Source organism: Tachyglossus aculeatus, chromosome X1 (assembly GCF_015852505.1).
Source record: "Tachyglossus aculeatus isolate mTacAcu1 chromosome X1, mTacAcu1.pri, whole genome shotgun sequence".
Lineage (NCBI taxonomy): Eukaryota > Metazoa > Chordata > Mammalia > Monotremata > Tachyglossidae > Tachyglossus > Tachyglossus aculeatus.
This window is the reverse complement of record NC_052101.1, coordinates 133,487,755-133,507,066: the sequence shown is the minus strand read 5'-3', so window position 1 is coordinate 133,507,066 and position 19,312 is coordinate 133,487,755. Positions and strand designations below refer to the sequence as shown.

Sequence of the window (19,312 nt, the reverse complement as noted above, 5' to 3'; positions counted from 1 at the left end):
TGGAGTGGGGTGAGACAGGAGGTGGGGAGTTCAGCAAGGAGGTAGATGCAGTAGTTAAGGTGGGTAAATGCTTGGATTAATGTGGTAGTAGTTTGGATATAGAGAGGAAAGGGTGGATTTTATTGATGTGAAGTTTGAACTGACAGGATTTGGTGACAGATTGAATATATGGGTTGAAAGAGAGAGATGAGTTGAAGATAACACTAAGGTTACAGGCTTGTCAGTCGTATTCACTGAGCACCTAATAATAATAATAATAATAATAATAATAATGATAATGGTGGTATTTGTTAAGCACTTACTATGTGCCAGGCACTGTACTAAATTCTGGGTAGATACAAGCTAATCAGGTTGGACACAGTCTCTGTCCCACATAGGGCTCACAATCTTAATTCCCCATTTTACAGGTGAGGTAACTGAGGCATAGAGAAGTGACTTGTCCAAGGTCACACAGCAGACAAGTGGCAGAGCATGGATTAGAACCAGGTCCTTTTGACTCCTAGGCCTGTGCTCTATCCATTAGGCTATGCTGCCTCTCTTCAATGCCATTGATGGATAAAATGACCACTACATAGTGCCGCTCCTGTACCATAGTGCCGTACACCCAGAAGGTAGTTGCTAGGGTAGTCTTTGCCATCCACATTTGTCAGGTATTTTCAGGATTCTGTCCATCAGTAATATTTACTGAGTGCCATCTGTGCATAGAGCACTGTCTAGGCACTTGAGAGAGTGGAATAGACTTAGGGGACATGCTCCCTGTCCTAAAAGAATTTACAATCTAGCAGGGGAAACAGACACTAAAATCAATTACAGATAGGGAGAAGCAACAGAGTCTAAAGATATGTATTCATTCATTCATTCAATCGTATTTATTGAGCGCTTACTGTGTGCAGAGTACTGTACTAAGCACTTGGGAAGTACAAGTTGGCAACATATAGAGATGGTCCCTACCCAACAGCGGGCTCACAGTCTAGAAGGCAGATACAGACAACAAAACAAAACATATTAACAAAATAAAATAAATAGAATAAATATGTACAAGTAAAATGGAGTAATAAATATGTACAAACATATATACACATATACAGGTGCTGTGGGGAGGGGAAGGAGGTAAGGCAGGGGGGATGGGGAGGGGGAAGAGGGGGAGAGGAAGGAGCGGGCTCAGTCTGGAAAGGCCTCCTGGAGGAGGTGAGCTCTCAGTAGGGCTTTGAAGGGAGGAAGAGAGCTAGCTTGGCGGATGTGCGGAAGGAGGGCATTCCAGGCCAGGGGGAGGACGTGGGCCGGGGGTTGACGGCGGGACAGGCGAGAACGAGGCACAGTGAGGAGGTTAGCGGCAGAGGAGCGGAGGGTGCGGGCTGGGCTGGAGAAGGAAATAAGTAATATTTCCAAGTGCATAATAAATAATAATGTAAATAAGTACCCCATGGTGGAGTGAGTACCTAAGGGCTTAGGTAGTGCAGAAATGCTTAAATGACAGTTGGGAGATGTAAAGTGTGAGGATGAGAGAGGAATCAGGGAAGGCCTCCTGGGGGAGATGTAAGAAGGGCTTTGAAAATGGGGAGAGCAGTGATCTACAGGATTTGAAGAAGGAGGGAGTTCCAGACCTGGGGAGGGCAGGAGGATTCCTTCTGGGCTCATCCACCTCAAACAATGGCCCAGAGGGTTCTTTCAGTCAAAAACCTTCACCCTGGACAGCACTGCCCTAGCAGGTATTCTTCTAATTGGGGCTGTTTCACTTTCTCACCCCCAACCATAGTGAGGTGCAGGTCCAATTTTGCAGTGGGAGGCTGTGTCTTCTGTGACTACAAGTCCCTGGAACACTCCTTCAACTTTGTTGCATCTGTTTATCCTAACCGTAATCTTTCTTTCTTTTTTCAATGGTATTTTTTTTAGCACTTACTGTGTGCCAGGTTAAGTGTGGGGTAGGTACAAGATAATCAGGTTGGACACAGTCCATGTCCCTGACTGGGCTCACAGTCTTAATTCCCATTTTATAGATGAGGTAACTGAGGCACAGAGAATAATAGTAATAATAATAATAATTATGGTATTTGTTAAGCACATGCCAAGCACTGTTCTAAGCCCTGGGGTAGCTACAAATTAATCAGGTTGGACACAGTCCCTGTCCCACATGGGTCTCACACTCTGAATCCCCATTTTACAGATGAGGTAACTGAGGCACAGAGAAGTGAAGTGACATGCCCAAGGTCACACAGCTGACATGGGATGGAGTTGGGATTAGAACCCAGGTCCTCTGATTTCCAAGCACATGCTCTTTTCACTAGACCACACTGCTTCTCTAGGTGTACTCAGATCAGTGGTTTTTCCAGATCATTCTTGGTTTGGTGTATAGTAGCATTTTTGAGCAGGAGCAACATGGCCTGGTGGAAAGAGCATGGGCCTGGGAGTTAAAAGACGTGGGTTCTAATAGTGGCTCTGCCTTCTGTGTAACTTTGGGCATGCCACTTCACTTCTCTGGGCCTCAGTTTCTTCAACTGTAAAATGGAGTATTGACTAAGTGCTTAGTACAGTGCTCTGCACACAGTAAGCGCTCAATAAATACGATTGAATGAATGAATGAATGATACCAGTTATCTCTTCTATTTAGACTGTGAGCCTCATGGGGGACAGGGAGTGTGTCTTACCTGATAAATGTGTCTCTGCCCCAGTGTATAAAACAGTGCTTGGCACATAGTCAAGCAAGTCACCAATACCAGTACCATTATCACTGTGAGGCTTTTGTTATTTTATGAGGGTTTGGGGATGGAACATTTTCCAAGATTACATGCATTTGTCTGTGGGCTGCAGTCGTGTGAGATGGGGAATTTTTCATTTATGGCACTGGAATCCATTTAAATATCTCTCTGGATTATCCATAGTAAGCATTATGTCGGGTGTGTGTGTGGGGGGTGTGTGTGTGTGTACCAGTACTCAAGCCCCTTGGCCCCTCCTACCGTGCCTCACTACTCTCCTACTCCAACCTAGCCCACACACTTAGCTCCTCTAATGCCAACCAGAGAAGAAGCGTGGCTTAGTGGAAAGAGCCTCGGCTTAGGAGTCAGAGGTTGTGGGCTCTAATCCAGCTCTGTTACTTATCATCTGTGTGACTTTGGACAAGTCACTTAACTCTTCTGTGCCTCAGTTACCTCATCTGTAAAATGGGGATTAATAATAATAGTATTCATTCACTCAATCATATTTATTGAGCGCTTACTGTGTGCAACTGTACTAGCAATTGGGAAGTACAAATTGGCAACATATAGAGATGGTCCTTACCCAACAACGGGCTCACAGTCTTGTTAAGCGCTGTTAGCACTGTTCTAAGCACTGGGGTAATGATAATAATAACGATGATGGCATTTGTTAAGTGCTTACTATTTGCCAAGCACTGTTCATTCATTCATTCATTCAGTCGTATTTATTGAGCACTTACTGTGTGGACAGCACTGTACTAAGCACTTGGGAAGTACAAGTTGGCAACATATAGAAACGGTCCCTACCCAACAACAGGCTCACAGTCTAGAAGGGGGAGACAGACAACAAAACATAACATGTGGACAGGTGTCAAGTCGTCAGAACAAATAGAATTAAAGCTAGATGTACATCATTAACAAAATAAATAGAATAGTAAATATGTACAAGTAAAATAAATAGAGTAATAAATCTGCACAAACATATATACAGGTGCTGTGGGGAGGGGAAGGAGGTAGGGCGGGGGGATGGGGAGGAGAAGAGGAAAAAGGTGGCTCAGTCTGGGAAGGCCTCTTGGAGGAGGTGAGCTCTCAGTAGGGCTTTGAAGGGAGGAAGGTTATCAGGTTGTCCCACGTGGGGCTCACAGTTTTAATCCCCATTTTACAGAAGAGGAAATTGAAGCACAGATAAGTGAAGTGACTTGCACACAGCTGACAAGTGGCCAAGCTGGGATTGGAACCCACAACCTCTTACTCCCCAGCCTGCACTCTTTCCACTAAGCCACGCTGCTTCTCATTAAGAGGAGAAGCTGCTTCTCTGATTAAGACTGTGAATCCCATGAGGGACAACCTGATTACCTTGTATCTCTCCCAGCGCTTAGAACAGTGCTTGGCACAGAGTAAGCGCTTAACAAATACCATCGTCATCATCAACCTTCTCACCTATCTCGCCACCCACCTCTCCCCGACAGCCTGCCTCTGGCCTGGAGCACCCTCCCTCCTCATTCATTCACTCAATCATATTTATTGAGCGCTTACTGTATGCAGAGCACTGCACTAAGTGCTTGGGAAGTACAAGTTGGCAACATATAGAGACGGTCCCTACCGAACAGTGGGCTCACAGTCTATATTGTCCTCATATGCGACAATGACTCTACTCCTCTTCAAAGCCTTACTGAAGGTCCGTCTCCTCCAAGAGGCCTTCTCTAAGCCCCCCTTTCCTCTTCTCCCACTCCCTTCTGCACCCCTTTGACTTTCTCCCTTCATTCATCCCTGCTCCCAACCTCCCAGGCCTTATAATAATAATAATGATGGCATTTATCAAGCGCTTACTATGTGCAAAGCACTGTTCTAAGCGCTGGGGAGAATACAAGGTGTCCCACGGGGGGCTCACAGTCTCAATCCCCATTTTACAGATGAGGTAACTGAGGCCCAAAGAAGTGAATGACTTGCCCAAAGTCACACAGCTGACAAGTGGCGGAGCCGGAATTTGAACCCATGACCTCTGACTCCAAAGCCCGGGCTCTTTCCACTGAGCCACGCTGTCATTTATTTATTTATACTAATGTCCGCCTCCCCGTCTAGACTGTAAACTGGTCGTGGGCAGGGAGTGCGTCTATTGTACTGTCCTCCCCCGAGCGCTCAGTACAGTGCTCTGTCCACAGTAAGCGCTCAATACATACGATTTATTGACCGACTGAGTGGGCGGCGGTGGTGGAGGAAAGTTTTCTCGATGATGCTCGGCGACAAAGACTGGAGGAAGCGAGTCTGGGCTTGATTTGAGGAAGTTGGGCGGAGGGCGAAACGAGACGGGGTCCCTTTAAGAGCCCCGGGGGCGGCGACCGGGCCACCTCGGAGGGGAATTCACCCAGGAAGCAAAACTCTGTGCCTTGCGGAAGTGTGCGGCTGCGGCGGCCACCGCCAAGCCAACCGGACACGGGCCATGCTGCTGTCGCTGCAGATGCAGCTGAGGCGGCTGAGGCCTAGGCGGAGCCCGGGCCCGGCCCCCCGGCTCTGCTCGTCAGCTAGCGGCGCTAACGGAGCGGTCCCCGGCGGGCCTCCCCTCCGGCTCCGAGGCCCGGCACCCTTGGAGCCCCGGGCCTGGCCTTTGGGTAACCGAACCCTCTTTGCTTTGCCCGGTGAGGCGGCGCACCGCCCGGGACCTTGCCTCGCCCGCTCCGGGGAGGGCCGGGGAGGCCGCGGGCTGGGAGCGGGGCCGGGAGAAGAGATAGGAGCAGAGAGACAAGGCAGGGACCGGGGAGTCAGAGAGGGGAGCAGAGACAAGGCAGGGACCAGGGAAGGAGGAGGAGCTTGGGCCGGGGGCATATGGGAGCCACCCTTTGAGGGCTCAAGAGTGTCGAGACTGGAGGAGGAACAGTGTCTTTCTGATGGGGAAGCTGACAGGCTGTCGCGAAAGAATGACTCACTGGTCAGAAATGCCAGGGGATTTTGAGCCTGTAGCTGAGGCCGGTACTGTTCTTGACCCTCAATGAAAACTATTGAGAGACTCAGTCAGTGGTATTTACTGAGTGCTTACTGAGCACAGAGTACAATAGAGTACATAGATAATAATAATGATGGTATTTGTTAAGTGCTTACTATGTGCAGGATCCCTGAATCCTATCACATCCAAGACAGTGGTAGAAATATGCACCTGCAAGATGAGGATTATGAAATCATGCAGTTTGCCATTTAGCAGAGCCTGTTGGAGTCCAGTAGGAGACAACCCAGCCCGCACCCTCTGCTCCTCTGCCGCTAACCTCCTCACTGTGCCTCGTCCTCGCCTGTCCCGCCATCGACCCCCGGCCCACGTCCTCCCCCTGGCCTGGAATGCCCTCCCTCCGCACATTCGCCAAGCTAGCTCTCTTACTCCCTTCAAAGCCCTACTGAGAGCTCACCTCCTCCAGGAGGCCTTCCCAAACTGAGCCCCCTCCTTCCTCTCCCCCTCCCCATCCCCCCAGCACCTGTATATATGTTTGTACAGATTTATTACTCTATTTATTTTACTTGTACATATTTACTATTCTATTTATTTTGTTAATATGTTTTGTTGTCTGTCTCCCCCTTCTAGACTGTGAGCCCGTTGTTGGGTAGGGACCATCTCTATAACTTGCCAACTTGTACTTCCCAAGCGCTTAGTACAGTGCTCTGCACACAGTAAGCGCTCAGTAAATTTGATTGAATGAATGAATGAATGAATGTGCAAGGCACTGTTCTAAGCGCTGGGGAGGTTACAAGGTGATCAGGTTGTCCCAAAGGGGGCTCACAGTTTTAATCCCCATTTTACAGATGAGGTAACTGAGGCACAGAGAAGTGAAGTGACTTGCCCAAAGTCACACAGCTGACAGTTGGTGGAGCTGGGATTTGAACCCATGACCTCTGACTCCAAAGTCCGTGCTCTTTCCACTGAGCCATGAAGATACATAGAGAAGCAGCGTGGTTTAGTGGAAAGAGCATGGGCTTCAGAGTCAGAGGTTGTGGGGTCTATTCCTGGCTCCACCACCTGCCTGCTGTGTGACCCTGGGCAAGTTATTTAACTTCTCTGTGCCTCAGTTACTGCATCTGTAAAATGGGGATTGAGACTGTGAGCCCCACGTGGGACAACCTGATTATCTTGTACCTACCCCAGGACGTAGAACAGTACTTGGCACACAGTAAGCACTTAACAAGTACTATTCTTCTTCTTCTTCTTCTTCTTCTTCTTATTATTATAAGATCCCTGCCCTCAAGGAGCTGACAAGCCAGTGGAACAGTGGAACATTTTCTTCCATCAGGTATTCAGGTGTCGGTGATAGAGGAACAGCATTCAGGGAAAGGGCTGATGGTCTCAGGGAGAACTCCCCCTAAATTGGAATGAAAGTGAGGCTTTTCACTTACCTGACTTAATGATGATCGTGTATCAACCCCAGCTCTCAACATAGAGCTCAGTGTATCTGATGGTCTTCATGCCCCAAGAAGACGCTGCTGATGGTGAAATTCCCCTCTGGGTGTGTGGGTGTAGCCGAAAGGGTCAATGTAGGACCCACACTCCCCACTACCCTCTTTGTGCTGCCATGTGTTTTGTTTGTGGTACTTGGGGCTATTTTTGCTTCTGCTGTCTTGTCTCACAAGCCATCCAAACCTTCCTCTGGAAAAGAGCTACTCTTTTCTGGATTGCGCCTTTGCCACACAGTATTTCATTCGCAGCTTATAGCCAAGCCACAGCATTGACCAGGGCTTTGGCTTACTCTAATCCTTCCAGTGGTTCCTCTGTCCTCCTTGTTTTCCATGTCTCCAATTTCTAATCACCGTAGCAGGCACTTCGGTATCTTGCTGCAGTCCATTCTCCTTAGGCGGCCCACCCAGGGCAGCTGGGCAGAGCTCTGGTCCAAGGAGACTGATGTTCCAGGTCTTGTTTGGGATCCCTTCCTGCCATTTGATGTGGCACATGGTCCATCAGGTGACACTGATGGTCGTGTGTTTGGCCTCCGTGGTGCAGACTGAGGCATCATCTCGGTTTTCTTTAGGATTATCGTCAGCTTGTAATAATAATAATAATAATGTTGGTATTTAAGTGCTTACTATTTGCCAAGCACTGTTCTAAGCGCTGGGATAGATACAAGATAATCAAATTGTCCCACGTGGGGCTCACAGTCTTCATCCCCATTTTCCAGATGAGGTAACAGAGGCACAGAGAAAAGTGACTTGCCCAAGGTCACACAGCAGACAAGTGGCAGAGCTGGGATTAGAACCCACAACCTCTGACTCCCAACCCCATGCTCTTTCTACTAAGCCGCACTGCTTCTTCAGCTGGCTGCTTGGGAAAGCGGTGTACAGTCGTTTGTGGGTCTCTTGCAGAGTGTGCCTATAGGGCATAGTCCTCTGCATTTGGCAATTCTTGAAGGACCATTTTTAGGACTTGGGATGATGATCAGAGTCTGTTGCGTTGGAAGGGCTTCCCAGAAGAGCGGAGTGGCGTTCTGAGACCTTCATCCAGGTCTTTCGCTGTGTCCTTCAGCCTGGCTGTGTAGAATAAATTGAACAAGTCAGGGTTCATTCCATATTCCTGCTTTCCTCCACTGTCAACTGGGAACGGCTCAGACACGGAACCCTCAGCTCTGACCCAGTCAGCCGGCCTATCATGCAGTCATCTTGGGATCGTGGTGAACTGTTCAGGAGAATTTCCAAAGCCCAGACCCGTTGATGGTGTCAAGTACTTTCAGAAGTTCAGTGAGAACCTTGTAGAGGTCTCGGGCTGTTCCCTGCACTTCTCTCATATCTGGCAGGTTGCATAATAATAATAATAATAATAATAATAATAATGGTATTTGTTAAAGCGCTTACTATGTGCCAAGCACTGTTCTAAGTGCTGGAGTAGATACAAGCTAGGTTGTCCCATGTGGGGCTCATAGTCTTAATCCCCATTTTACAGATGAGGTAACTGAAGCCCAGAGAAGTGAAGTGACTTGCCCAAGGTCACACATCGGAGCCGAGATTAGAACCCATGACCTTCTGACTCTATCCCCCTGCTCTATCCACTACGCAATGCTGCTTCTCTAATTAGAAGTATAGACCATGTCCACTGTGCCACGCTGGGCTCTGAAGTCACTTTATGATCTTGGGAGTGTTGGGTCAATGATCTTCTTCAGTAGCCCATCCAGGAGTCCTCTGGCTATGATGTTGCCAGAGAGGGAGGGTAATGTGGTGCCTCGATATTGCTGGGATCTCGTCTTACTTCTTGAAGATGATGGTGGTGGCATCTTGGAGATCCTGTGGCATCTTCTCAGAGGTCCAGGTGTTGAGGAGGAGCTTGCATAGGGGTTTAAGCACGGTGCCCCCTCCCCACTGGGAGATCTCAGCAGGTTTGTGGTTAGGTCCCGGGACTGTGCCATTTTCCCCCACCTCCGACAGCTGTGGTGATGGCCTCAGGAGTCGGGTCACATGCTAGGTCTCGCCCCATCAGAAGGATTCCTGGGCTCAGAAGGGCCTCGTCGCCCATGGCCGGAGGCATCGGGTAGGGGAGTGTGAAATGGTGTGGGTATCTGTCCCTTGGAGATTCCTTCTCTCATTGCCCGTGATGGGGCTGGAGCTGCCTCCCCCATCCAGGGGTCCCACGGTGGCAGGATTCCCGGGCTCAGAAGGGTGCAGCATGGAGGAGAAGCTCCCTGGGCCTCTCCTGCTCTGGCATCCACCACATCTGCCCCTTAACTCGATTTGCGTGTCACAACACAGGTGTCCATAAAGCTCAGTCCTGTCTGACTCGTGGGGTACTGCAAAGTGTTGTTGGTGCAGAATTGTTTAGCTGAACTTACATAATCATCTAATTTATTAATTTATTAATCTAACTTACTAGTTACTGATGCAATAAAATATTAAGAATGGGTCATCCTTGGGGCTGAACAGCGTTTTGTTTGAGGGGGCATCTTAGATCATTTGGACAGCAGGCTGTGGCATGAACAGTCTCTTAACTGAGTGTTTTGTCTGGTCGATGCAGGTAATAATAATGATGGCATTTGTTAAGCACTTACAATGTACAAAGCACTGTTCTAATTGCTGGGGAGGATACAAGGTGATCAGGTTGTCCTACGTGGGGCTCATAGTCTTAATCCCCATTTTACAGATGAGGTAACTGAGGCACAGAAAAGTGAACGACTTACCCAAGTCACACAGCTGACAATTGGCGGAGCTGGGATTTGAACCCACGACCTCTGACTCCCAAGCCTGTGCTCTTTCCACTGAGCCACGGGTACTGAATGTTTTCTCCTGTATGCTATGAATCAGAATTCAGGGCTCAAGTTAGCGAAACTCTGGACTTCAGTTTCATCTCTGTCTGGAGATTGGGGTTTTTGTTGAGTTTTTCAGTCGTCTGCTGCATTCCCTGAATTGATGATTTGAATTCCCGGTCCCCAAGCTGTTCAGATTCCACCAGTGGAAGGAAAGAAAGGTGCTCTGGAGACTTAGAAATTGAACTTAACAATGTTCCCTGCCTCGAGGTATAGTGGGACTGGCATAGAGAAGCAATGTGACCTAGTGGAATGAGCCCAGGCTTGGGAGTCAGAGGCCCTGGGTTCTAATCCTGGCTCCTTCACTTCTGTGTGACCGTGGGCAAATCACTTCACGTCTCTCTTCCTCAGTTACCTCATCTATAAAATGGGGATTAAGACTGTGAGCTCCATGTGGGACATGGACTTGTATCTACCCCAGTGCTTAATGCAGTACCTGACACACACTTAACAAATACCATTAAAAAAAAAAAAGAGGAAGGCAAAGTGTTAATCATTTAACCAGGTGATCGTTTTCAAATCCCGTACTGAATTCGAAATGCTGGTTCTGTTGCTATCCAGACCCAAGTTCTACTCCCTCCCCCATTGGTCAGAGCCCAGGCCCCCCCCCCCCCCCCATTTCCAGCCCTAATCCAGCCCGTGTCTCAGTTGCTGTATCTAGCAAGGAAATTCTCTGGAATTTTTGGCCAGGTAGAGTGACCTGAACAGAGCTACAGGCATGTTTGGGCTCTCTGAAAGTAGAGTTTTCAATTTTGTCCTTTCCATCCTTTTGCAGACAAACATCAGGGAGATGAAAGGAAGAGGAAAACCGTTGTAAGTACCTCCTTTCTGCACAACCACGTTGTAATGCGGGACAGATGTTAACATGTAGTCGGGCGGGGTATGAAGGGTCCCAAAAGAATTTCTGAAGCCAAGAGCTTTAGCCAGAGAGAGGGAACTTGGTAGAGCTAGCTGGTTTCTTCAGTTCATGGTGCAAGCACTTTGCAGTCTTTCTTTTTTTCATTTTGCACACGTTCATCCTAACCGAGTCATTCACTGCCGTGTTGAGAGTGAAGGGAAAAGCTATTCTCTAGCCTTTTGTTGTTTTGGTGGCCCGAGACCTTGCTTGGTCTGTGGATCTGGGGAGATGGGGCGATGTTTTTCCCCCGTCGACCGAGATGCCGTGTCATGTTTCACACTGCTTCCCCTGCTCTCCCAAGGGAACTTTCACTGCCACAGGGACTGGCTTCGTACCACTGGAAAGACAGGAAAGCTTAGTGCATTAGCCCAGCCAGGGTCCCCAAACCCTGGGACTACCAGTGATGGGTGAGCGGGAGACCCAGTTTAGGTCACACAGTTTGGCTTCGGACAGGGATGGCAAGACTGGCCCACTCCCTCACACCTCCACGACCCCAGTGTGCATCCATGCTCAGTCGCGAGGGCATGCTTGACCATCAGGTGTTCTGACATCGTGCTGGCATTCTGGGGTTGAAAATCTCATCATCTACCCCATTGTCTCATTGACTGGCTATGGGAGCGGAGGCAGGGGAGTGAGTTTCTCTGAGTCTCAGTTTCAGGGATATTGTAAGGAATTGGGAGACAGCCTTTGTAAATGATCTGAAAACAGACCAAACCCAAATTGTGCTTGTTTTAGTATTATTATTATTATCATTATGGTATTTGTTAAGCACTTACTATGTGTCAATCAATGCTTTCAGGTCTGGGGTAGATACGAGTGAGTCAGTTTGGACACATTCCCTGTCTCACATGGGGCTCACATTCCAAGTAGGAGGGAGAACAGGCACCAAATCCCCATTTTACAAATGAAGAAATTGAGGCACAGAGAAATGAAGTGACTTACCCAAGGTCACACAGCAAGTAAGTGGCGGAACCGGGATTAGAACCCAGGTCCTCTAACTCCTAGGCCCATGCTCCTTCCACTAGGCCACGCTGCTCTTTGCTGTTTACTGTTAACTAGTTACTTGGATTCTAATCCCGGCTCGCCACTTGTCTGCCGAGTGACTTTGAGCAAGGCACTTAAATTCTCGGTGTCTCAATTACCTTGTCCGTAAAATGGGGATTAAGATATGAGCCTCATGTGGGACATGGACTGTGCCCAACCTGAGTAACTTGTATCTACTCCAGTGCCTAGTATAGTGTCTGGCACATAATAAGCGCTTAACAAATAGAATAAAAAACTAATCTCGCAGTGGGGTTTTTAACAGATTTGGAGGCTCTGGAGTTTCAGGGGGGATTAGTCATTGCAGTGACCATTGTTACTGACGTAGATGTAGCCAGTTCTTATAAGTGGTCACATTGATGCTTGCTGCTAACTCTGTTCTCAAGTCTCATCAATCAGTCAGTGGTATTTATTAAACTAGGTGCTAAGCAGTGTTAAGCACTTGGGGGAGTACAGTATAATAGAGTTGGTAGAAACATTCCCTGCCCACAACAAGCATACAGTCTAGTGGGGGAGACTATATTTGTTAATATATACAAATCATTTATGATTTGATTATCACCCCGGCTCCACCACGTGTCTGCTGTGTGACCTTGGGCAAGTCACTTAACTTCTCAGAGCCTCAGTTACCTCATCTGTAAAATGGGGATGATAACTGTGAGCCCCATGCGGGACAATCTTATCACCTTGTATTCCCCCCACCCCCAGCGCTTAGAACAGTGTTTTGCACATAGTAAGCGCTTAACAAATGCTATCATTATTATTTATGGAGATTTAGGTAAGGGCTGTGGGGCGGGTGGGGTGAATACTAAATTCCCAAAGGTCATAGAGCCAGGTGCATAGACAATGCAGAAGGAAGAGGGAGCTGGGGAAAAGAGGGCTTCATCGGGGAAGGCCTCTGGTAGGAGTTGTGCCCGTAATATTCTTTGAAGGTGGGAGGAGTGGCGATCATAACAGTTTATCTTCACTAGATCTGCATCGAAGGCAATATTGCAAGCGGGAAAACGACGTGCCTGGACTACTTCTCTGGAACAACTGACATTGAGGTACGTGAGCCAGTAATCGCTGAGCTTTCAGAGTTCCAACTGTTGAAAAGCTCTAAAGTTTTCCACAGACTGGGCAGGAACAGACTCTAATGGCAGAAGTTGGGCTGTCGGCATTATTAAGCTTCATCTAGCTTGTGGGTCCTTTGCAAAATAATGTTTTTTTATTGCTGTAGTGACTTGGTACTGCCTGCTGACGGGTGATAGGGAGGAAGATTAGCACAGGTCTGGGAGTCAAAAGGACTTTGAATGAATGAATGAATGAATATATCTGCTGTGTGACCTTGGGCAAATCACTTCACTTCTCTGTGCCTCAGTTACCTCATCTGTAAAATGGGGATTAAGGCTGTGAGCCCCATGTGGTACATGGACTGTGTCCAACTTGATTAACTTGTATCTGTCCCAGCGCTTACTACAGTGCCTGGCACATAGTAAAGTGCTTAACAAATACAGTTTTGTGGCTTCTATAGGATGCTTTTAAAAAAAAAAAAGAAGAAAACTGGTAATAAAATGCATCTCCCTGATGCTTCTCTGGTCGTGCTCCTTTTCACTTTCCAGCCAACTATTTTAGTTAATAATTATAATTGCGGTATTTAAGTGCTAGCTGTATGCACTGGGGAAGATACAATGCAATCAGGTTGGACATGGTCCCTGTCCCACATGGGGCTCACAGTCTAAGTAGGAGGGAGCACAGGTATCGAATTCCCATTTTACAGATGTGGAAACTGAAGCACAGAGAAGTAAAGTGACTTGCCCAAGGTCACACAGCAGGCAAGTGGTGGAGCTGGGATTAGATCCCATGTCCCCTGACTTCCAGGCCCGAGTTCTTCTTGCTAGATTACGTTGCCTCGTTGCTGACCTCCCTGCCATCTGTCTCTCCCCACTCCTGTCCATATTTCACTCTGCTGCCTGGATCATTTTTCTAAAAAAAAAAAATCGTTCAATTCATGTCTCCCCACTCCTCAAGAATCTCCAGTGGTTGCCCATCCACCTCTGCATCAAGCTGAGTCTCCTTACCATTGATTATTAAAGCACTCAGTCACCTCACCCCATCCAACCTCCCCACGCTAATCTCCTACTACAGCCCAGCCCTCACACTTCACTCCTCTAGCGCCAGCTTACTCACTATGCCTTGATCTCACCTATCTTGCCACCGACTCCGTTTGCACATCCTCCCTCTGGCCTGGAACTCCCTGCCCCTCCATATCCACCAGACCAGACCACCACTCTCTCCACCTTCGAAGCATTATTAAGGTCACTTCTACTCCAAGAGGCCTTCCCTGATTGCGCCCTCTTTTCCCTGACTCCCTTTCTTGTCTGCATCATCTATGCCTTTCGATCTGTACCCTACGGGCACTTAGTATTCACCCTTCCCTCAACCCCACAGCACTCATGTGCATATCCATAATTTGTTTATTTACATTAGTGTCTGCCTCCCCCTGTAGACTGTGAGCTTGTTGTGGGCAGGGAACATGTCTACCAACTCTGTTGTACTGTACTCTCCCAAGCACTTAGTACAGTGCTCTGTGCACAGTAAACACTCAGTAAATGCCACCAGCTGATTGATTGTTGCATCTTAGCTTGGATTTACCTGGATCCAAGCCCATCTTTTTACCCCACACCTGTCCCTTCATTCTACCTGCAGCGAGGCCTGGTGGAAAGACTGGACTGTGAGCCCGTCTTCTAGACTGTGAGCCTGTTGTTGGGTAGGGACCATCTCTATGTGTTGCCAATTTGTACTTCCCAAGTGCTTAGTACAGTGCTCTGCATACAGCGAGCGCTCAATAAATACATTTGAATGACTGAATGAATGAAAGAGCTTGGGTCTGGAAGTCAGAGGACCTGGGTTCTAATCTCATATCCGAGGTCTGCTGTGTGATCTTGGGCGAGTTACTTAACTTCTCTGGGCTTCAGTTCCCTCATCTGCAAAATGGAGATTCAGTACCTGTTCTCCCTCCTACTTGGACCATGAGCCCCATGTGGGACGTGATTACCTTGTATACTGTACGAAGCGCTGCTTAGTACAGTGCTTGGTTTATTGTAAGTACTTAACAAATACCACAGTAATAATTATAATATTATTATTATCTGAAACGTTGCTGTTACACTGCAATCTTTATAATGTCTTTCCTCAAAACTCTGCTCGGGCTGTGGGTGTGGGTGCTTTCCAAGGAAACATCCCGCCTCTGGGAGAATATGCTCCCCATTAGTGGCTCTCCATTAGCATGCACAGCTCAGGTGTCAGTGGTTTTCAAAGACATCGGGTTCCCTAACAGTCCTTCTGTGTCTTGGTCTGCTGGGGGCCACTGTAAAGACTCCAGATGACCACAATAGCACCCACTCTGCCCTTGGGCTGCCGCATGCTGGATTTTTAGGAGAGATGAGAGAGCAAGTTACTCCAACCAAAAACTGCCCTTCTCACCCTCTCCCCTGAGTTATGGTGAAGGTGAGTTCATCATCATCAATGGTATTTATTGAGCACTAGTTATGTGCAGAGCATTGTACTAAGTGCTTGGAAGAGTACAATACATCAGAATTAGCAGTCCCATTGTCTGCCCATTACGAGCTTACAGTCTAGCGGGGGAGACGGACATGAATGTAAATAATTTATAATATAGAATTTAAAGATCTGTCTGTAAGTGATGTGGGGTTGGAGGTGGGGCAGATATCAGAGGCCCAAAGGTCACAGATCCGAGTGCAAAGACATCGCATAGGGGAGAACGAGCAGGTGAGTTGTTAACTCTCGGTCTAAGTGCTTTGAGCACTTTGGTTCATGGCTGGTAGAATACACGTGATTGCCCTGAAGTTCAATTCAGACAGAGCACAACTGCACACTCATTGTTAGGTGGCAGGCTCTCTCCTGAGACTGCAATTTGTGGAACAGCCTGAGGCTATTCACAGCTTCACAGCCTCGCCAGTTGGTCCGACGAGAGTGCTTACCATTTTCCAAGAAGTGAACCCTGATGGGATGGTTATTCCAGAATGTTTCTGAATTCAGTACCCCACACTGTTAGAAACATGTAACTGATTTTCCCAACCTTAGGTCCCCTCTTAGCCGGCTCTTTTCTTATCGACTTTGGGACATTGGGCTCTGAAAGAGTCTGAAGGTAAATGAAGCAGAAGTGATAAACTCAAAACATCTGGTGGAACTTTTAGACTCCTGAGGTGGCCCAAAACGCTCAGTACAGTGCTCTGTACCCAGTAAGCACTCCTTAAATAGCATTGATTGATTGTGGGCCTCCACACTTCTTCACTTTTAAAGGCAGCCTCCTTCTTTTAGCCCATAGGCCCTCCAGAGTGGCTCCACCCTCAGTCCTCCACTTGGTCCTTTTCATTTAATAATAATAATAATAATATTTAAGTGCTTACTTTGTGCCAAGCACTGTTCTAAGCACTGGGGTAGATACAAGGTTAACAGGTTGTCCCCCGTGGGGCTCACAGTCTTCACCCCCATTTGACAGATGGGATAATGGAGGCCCAGAGAAGTGAAGTGACTGGCCCAAAGCCACACAGCTGAGAAGGGGTGGAGTCGGGATTTGAACCCATGACTTCTGACTCCCAAGCCCGGGCTCTTGCCACTAAGCCACACTGCTTCTCATTTCCTTTGTGACTTAACGCCCTCCCTGCTGGAATCAGACTGATTGTGAGGGTTTTTTACCTGACCTTTCTGGCAATTGGGGAAGAGGACACCTGGCCTCTCCACCCATCAGCCCCCGCTGCAAAGGCTCAGCAGCTGGTGCCACCCTGCCTGCTTTAATAATAATAATAATAATAATAATGGTATTTGTTAAGCCTTACTATGTGCCAAGCACTGTTCTAAGCTCTGGGTTAGATACAAGGTAATCAGGTTGTCCCACAAGGGGTTCACAGACTTAATCCCCATTTTATAGATGAGGGAACTGAGGCACAAAGAAGTTAGGTGGCTTGCCCAAAGTCACACAGCTGATGTGGCAGAGCCAGGATTAGAACCCACGACCTCTGACTCCCAAGCCTGTGCTCTTTCCACTAAGCCAAGCTCACTGTTGGCACAGGAAGCCTCTGGAGTGGTGGTTTGTCAATTGCCTCCCCTGTGCCCCAATCCGGAGCAGGGTGGGGAGTCGGGGGCATCATACCTATGACGAGCCTCACGCAACAGAACTCTCCCCGGGGCCGCTGCGGTGGGAAAGCGCACCGCCATCCCCTCTGACCCGACACAGACAGGTGTCGTTGTTAGATGACCATTCCCTGACTCCCGTACAGTGTTCACCCCCGAAGTGCAGCGAGGAATGGGGGGACAGAGTGAACTGGCTGCCTCTGGTGCCTGGCAGGTGGTAGGGGAGGTGCCTTGGGTGGCCAGCCCGGGGCCCGGGCAGGAGGGAGGAAGTGGGGACGGTGAGCTACTGCCTCGTTTCTCAGCCCAGTGTTCAAAGCTGCTGCTTGCCTCTCCAGGTTTTGACCGAGCCAGTGTCCAAGTGGAGGAACGTCCGGGGCCACAACCCCCTGGTGAGTGATGCGGCTTCCTCCCTTTCTGCTGGCCAGCTGTCTCGCCCCTGAACCTCCCTCCGGGTGGCAGATGCCAGGGTTTCTATAAGGGGATGGCCCACCTCAGGCCCACCTCCACCCCCTTTGGCTCCCTCTCCCACTCCTCTCTGCCCTCCCCTACATCCCCCCTCTGCCAGCCAGGCAGCTCTGCAGGGTTCAGTCCCCAGGTGAGCTTTCTGGAACCTAGAGCATTTGGGCTGTGAACGACAGAGTAGATCCCTGGGTGATGAGGAGTTCTTTCCTGGTGCAGGTGTGGGGAGGGGTGGCAGCATTGCAGACGAGGCCCTAGATTGGAAAAGGGTAGGTTGGCTCGTTCTGGGTCCGTAAGTTTGATTTGGGGGACCTCCATGGAAGAGAGGGGAAAGTTCGGTTGTTACTCTCAAAAAAGATGGTCTGATTACCTATTAACATGGTGGTGGCGGGATGGGGAGGTGGTGTGGCCTAGTGAAAAGTGCATGGGGCTGGGCATCAGGTGATCCAGGTCACAGTCCCAGGCCACCAGTGGCCTGCTGTGTGTGACCCTGGACAAATTACTTCTCCTCTTTGGGCCTCAGGCCTCAATTCCTCCTCTGTACAATCAGGGTAAAGATTGCTGCTGTGCTCTTCTCCTCCCCACTCCTTCCTTTCCCCCCTTTCCTCCCTCTTATTCATTCATTCATTTAGTCAGTCAGTCAATCATTCAATCGTATTTATTAAGCGCTTACTGTGTGCCGAGCACTGTACTAAGCACTTGAGAAAGTACCATACGGCAATAAACAGTGATACCCCCTGCCCACAATGAGCTCACAGTCTAGAGTGGTGGAGACAGGCATCAGTACAAATAAATAAAATTACAGATATATACATAAGTGCTGTGAGGCTGGGAGGTGGAGAAGAGCAAAGGGAGCAAGTCAGGACAATGCAGAAGGGAGTGGGAGATGAGGAAACGTGGGGCTTAGTCTGAGAAGTCCTCCTTAAGGAGATGTGCCATCAACCAGGCTCTGAAGTGGGGGGAGAGCAACTGTCCATCAGATCTGATAAGGGAGGATATTCCAGGCCAAAGGCTGGACTTGGGCCAGGGATTGGCAGGGAGATATGTGAGATCGAGACACACTGAGAAGGTTAGCACTAGAGGGGCCAAGTATGTAGGCTGGGTTGTAGAAGGAGAGAAGTGAGGTGAGGTAGGAGGGTGTAAGGTGATGGAGTGCTTCATAGCTAATGGTGAGGAGTTTTTGTTTGATGTGGAGGTGGATAGGCAACCACTGGATATTTTTGAAGGCGGGTGGCGGCAACATGTCCTGAACGTTTTTGTAGAAAGATGATCCGGGCAGTGGAGTGAAATATGGACTTGAGCCGGGAGAGACAGGAGGTTGGGAAATGAGCAAGGAGGCTGATGCAGTAATCTAGGCGGGATAGGGTAATTATATTAACATGGTAGCAGTTTGGATGGAGGGGATTGTGAACCCTGCGTGGAATAGAGAGTGTGTCAGACTGAATTGTGTTGTATCTACCCCAGTGCTTAGCATAGTGCTGGGCTCTTAGTAAGCTCTCTTGTCTTATGCCGTCGAGTCATTTCCGACCCATAGTGATGCCCCAGACACATCTCTCCCAGAACGCCCCGCTCTCCAATCATTCTGGTAGTGTATCCATAGAGTTTTCTTAGTAAAAATATGGAAGTGGTTTACCATTTCCGCCTTCCATGCAGTAAACTTGAGTCTCTGCCCCCGACTCTCTCCCATGCTGCTGCTGCCCAGCATGGGTGAGTTTTGACTTGTAGCAGATTGCCTTCCACTCGCTAGCCACTGCCCAAGCCAGGATTGGAATGGTTAGGTCTCTGCTCACAGGTGTTTGTCTCATCTTTATCTCTATCAGCAGCTC

The 19,312-nt window shown here is 48.6% G+C and overlaps 1 protein-coding gene across 6 annotated transcripts in view; it reads left to right on the top strand.

Moving 5' to 3' along the window:
- TK2 (thymidine kinase 2) overlaps positions 1–19,312 on the top strand; it is a 50,563-nt gene that overhangs the window by 6,051 nt on the left and 25,200 nt on the right. For 4 of the 6 annotated variants that reach the window (XM_038772555.1, XM_038772554.1, XM_038772551.1 and 1 more), the window contains exons 1-4: positions 5,129–5,329; positions 10,728–10,765; positions 12,863–12,937; positions 17,363–17,416. In XM_038772555.1, coding sequence (XP_038628483.1) covers positions 5,134–5,329; positions 10,728–10,765; positions 12,863–12,937; positions 17,363–17,416 — 363 coding nt within the window. In that variant the 5' untranslated portion in view covers positions 5,129–5,133. Of the gene's footprint in view, positions 1–5,128; positions 5,330–10,727; positions 10,766–12,862; positions 12,938–17,362; positions 17,417–19,312 lie in introns of those variants that run through there. The other 2 variants (XM_038772552.1, XM_038772556.1) reach the window with 2 other exon arrangements.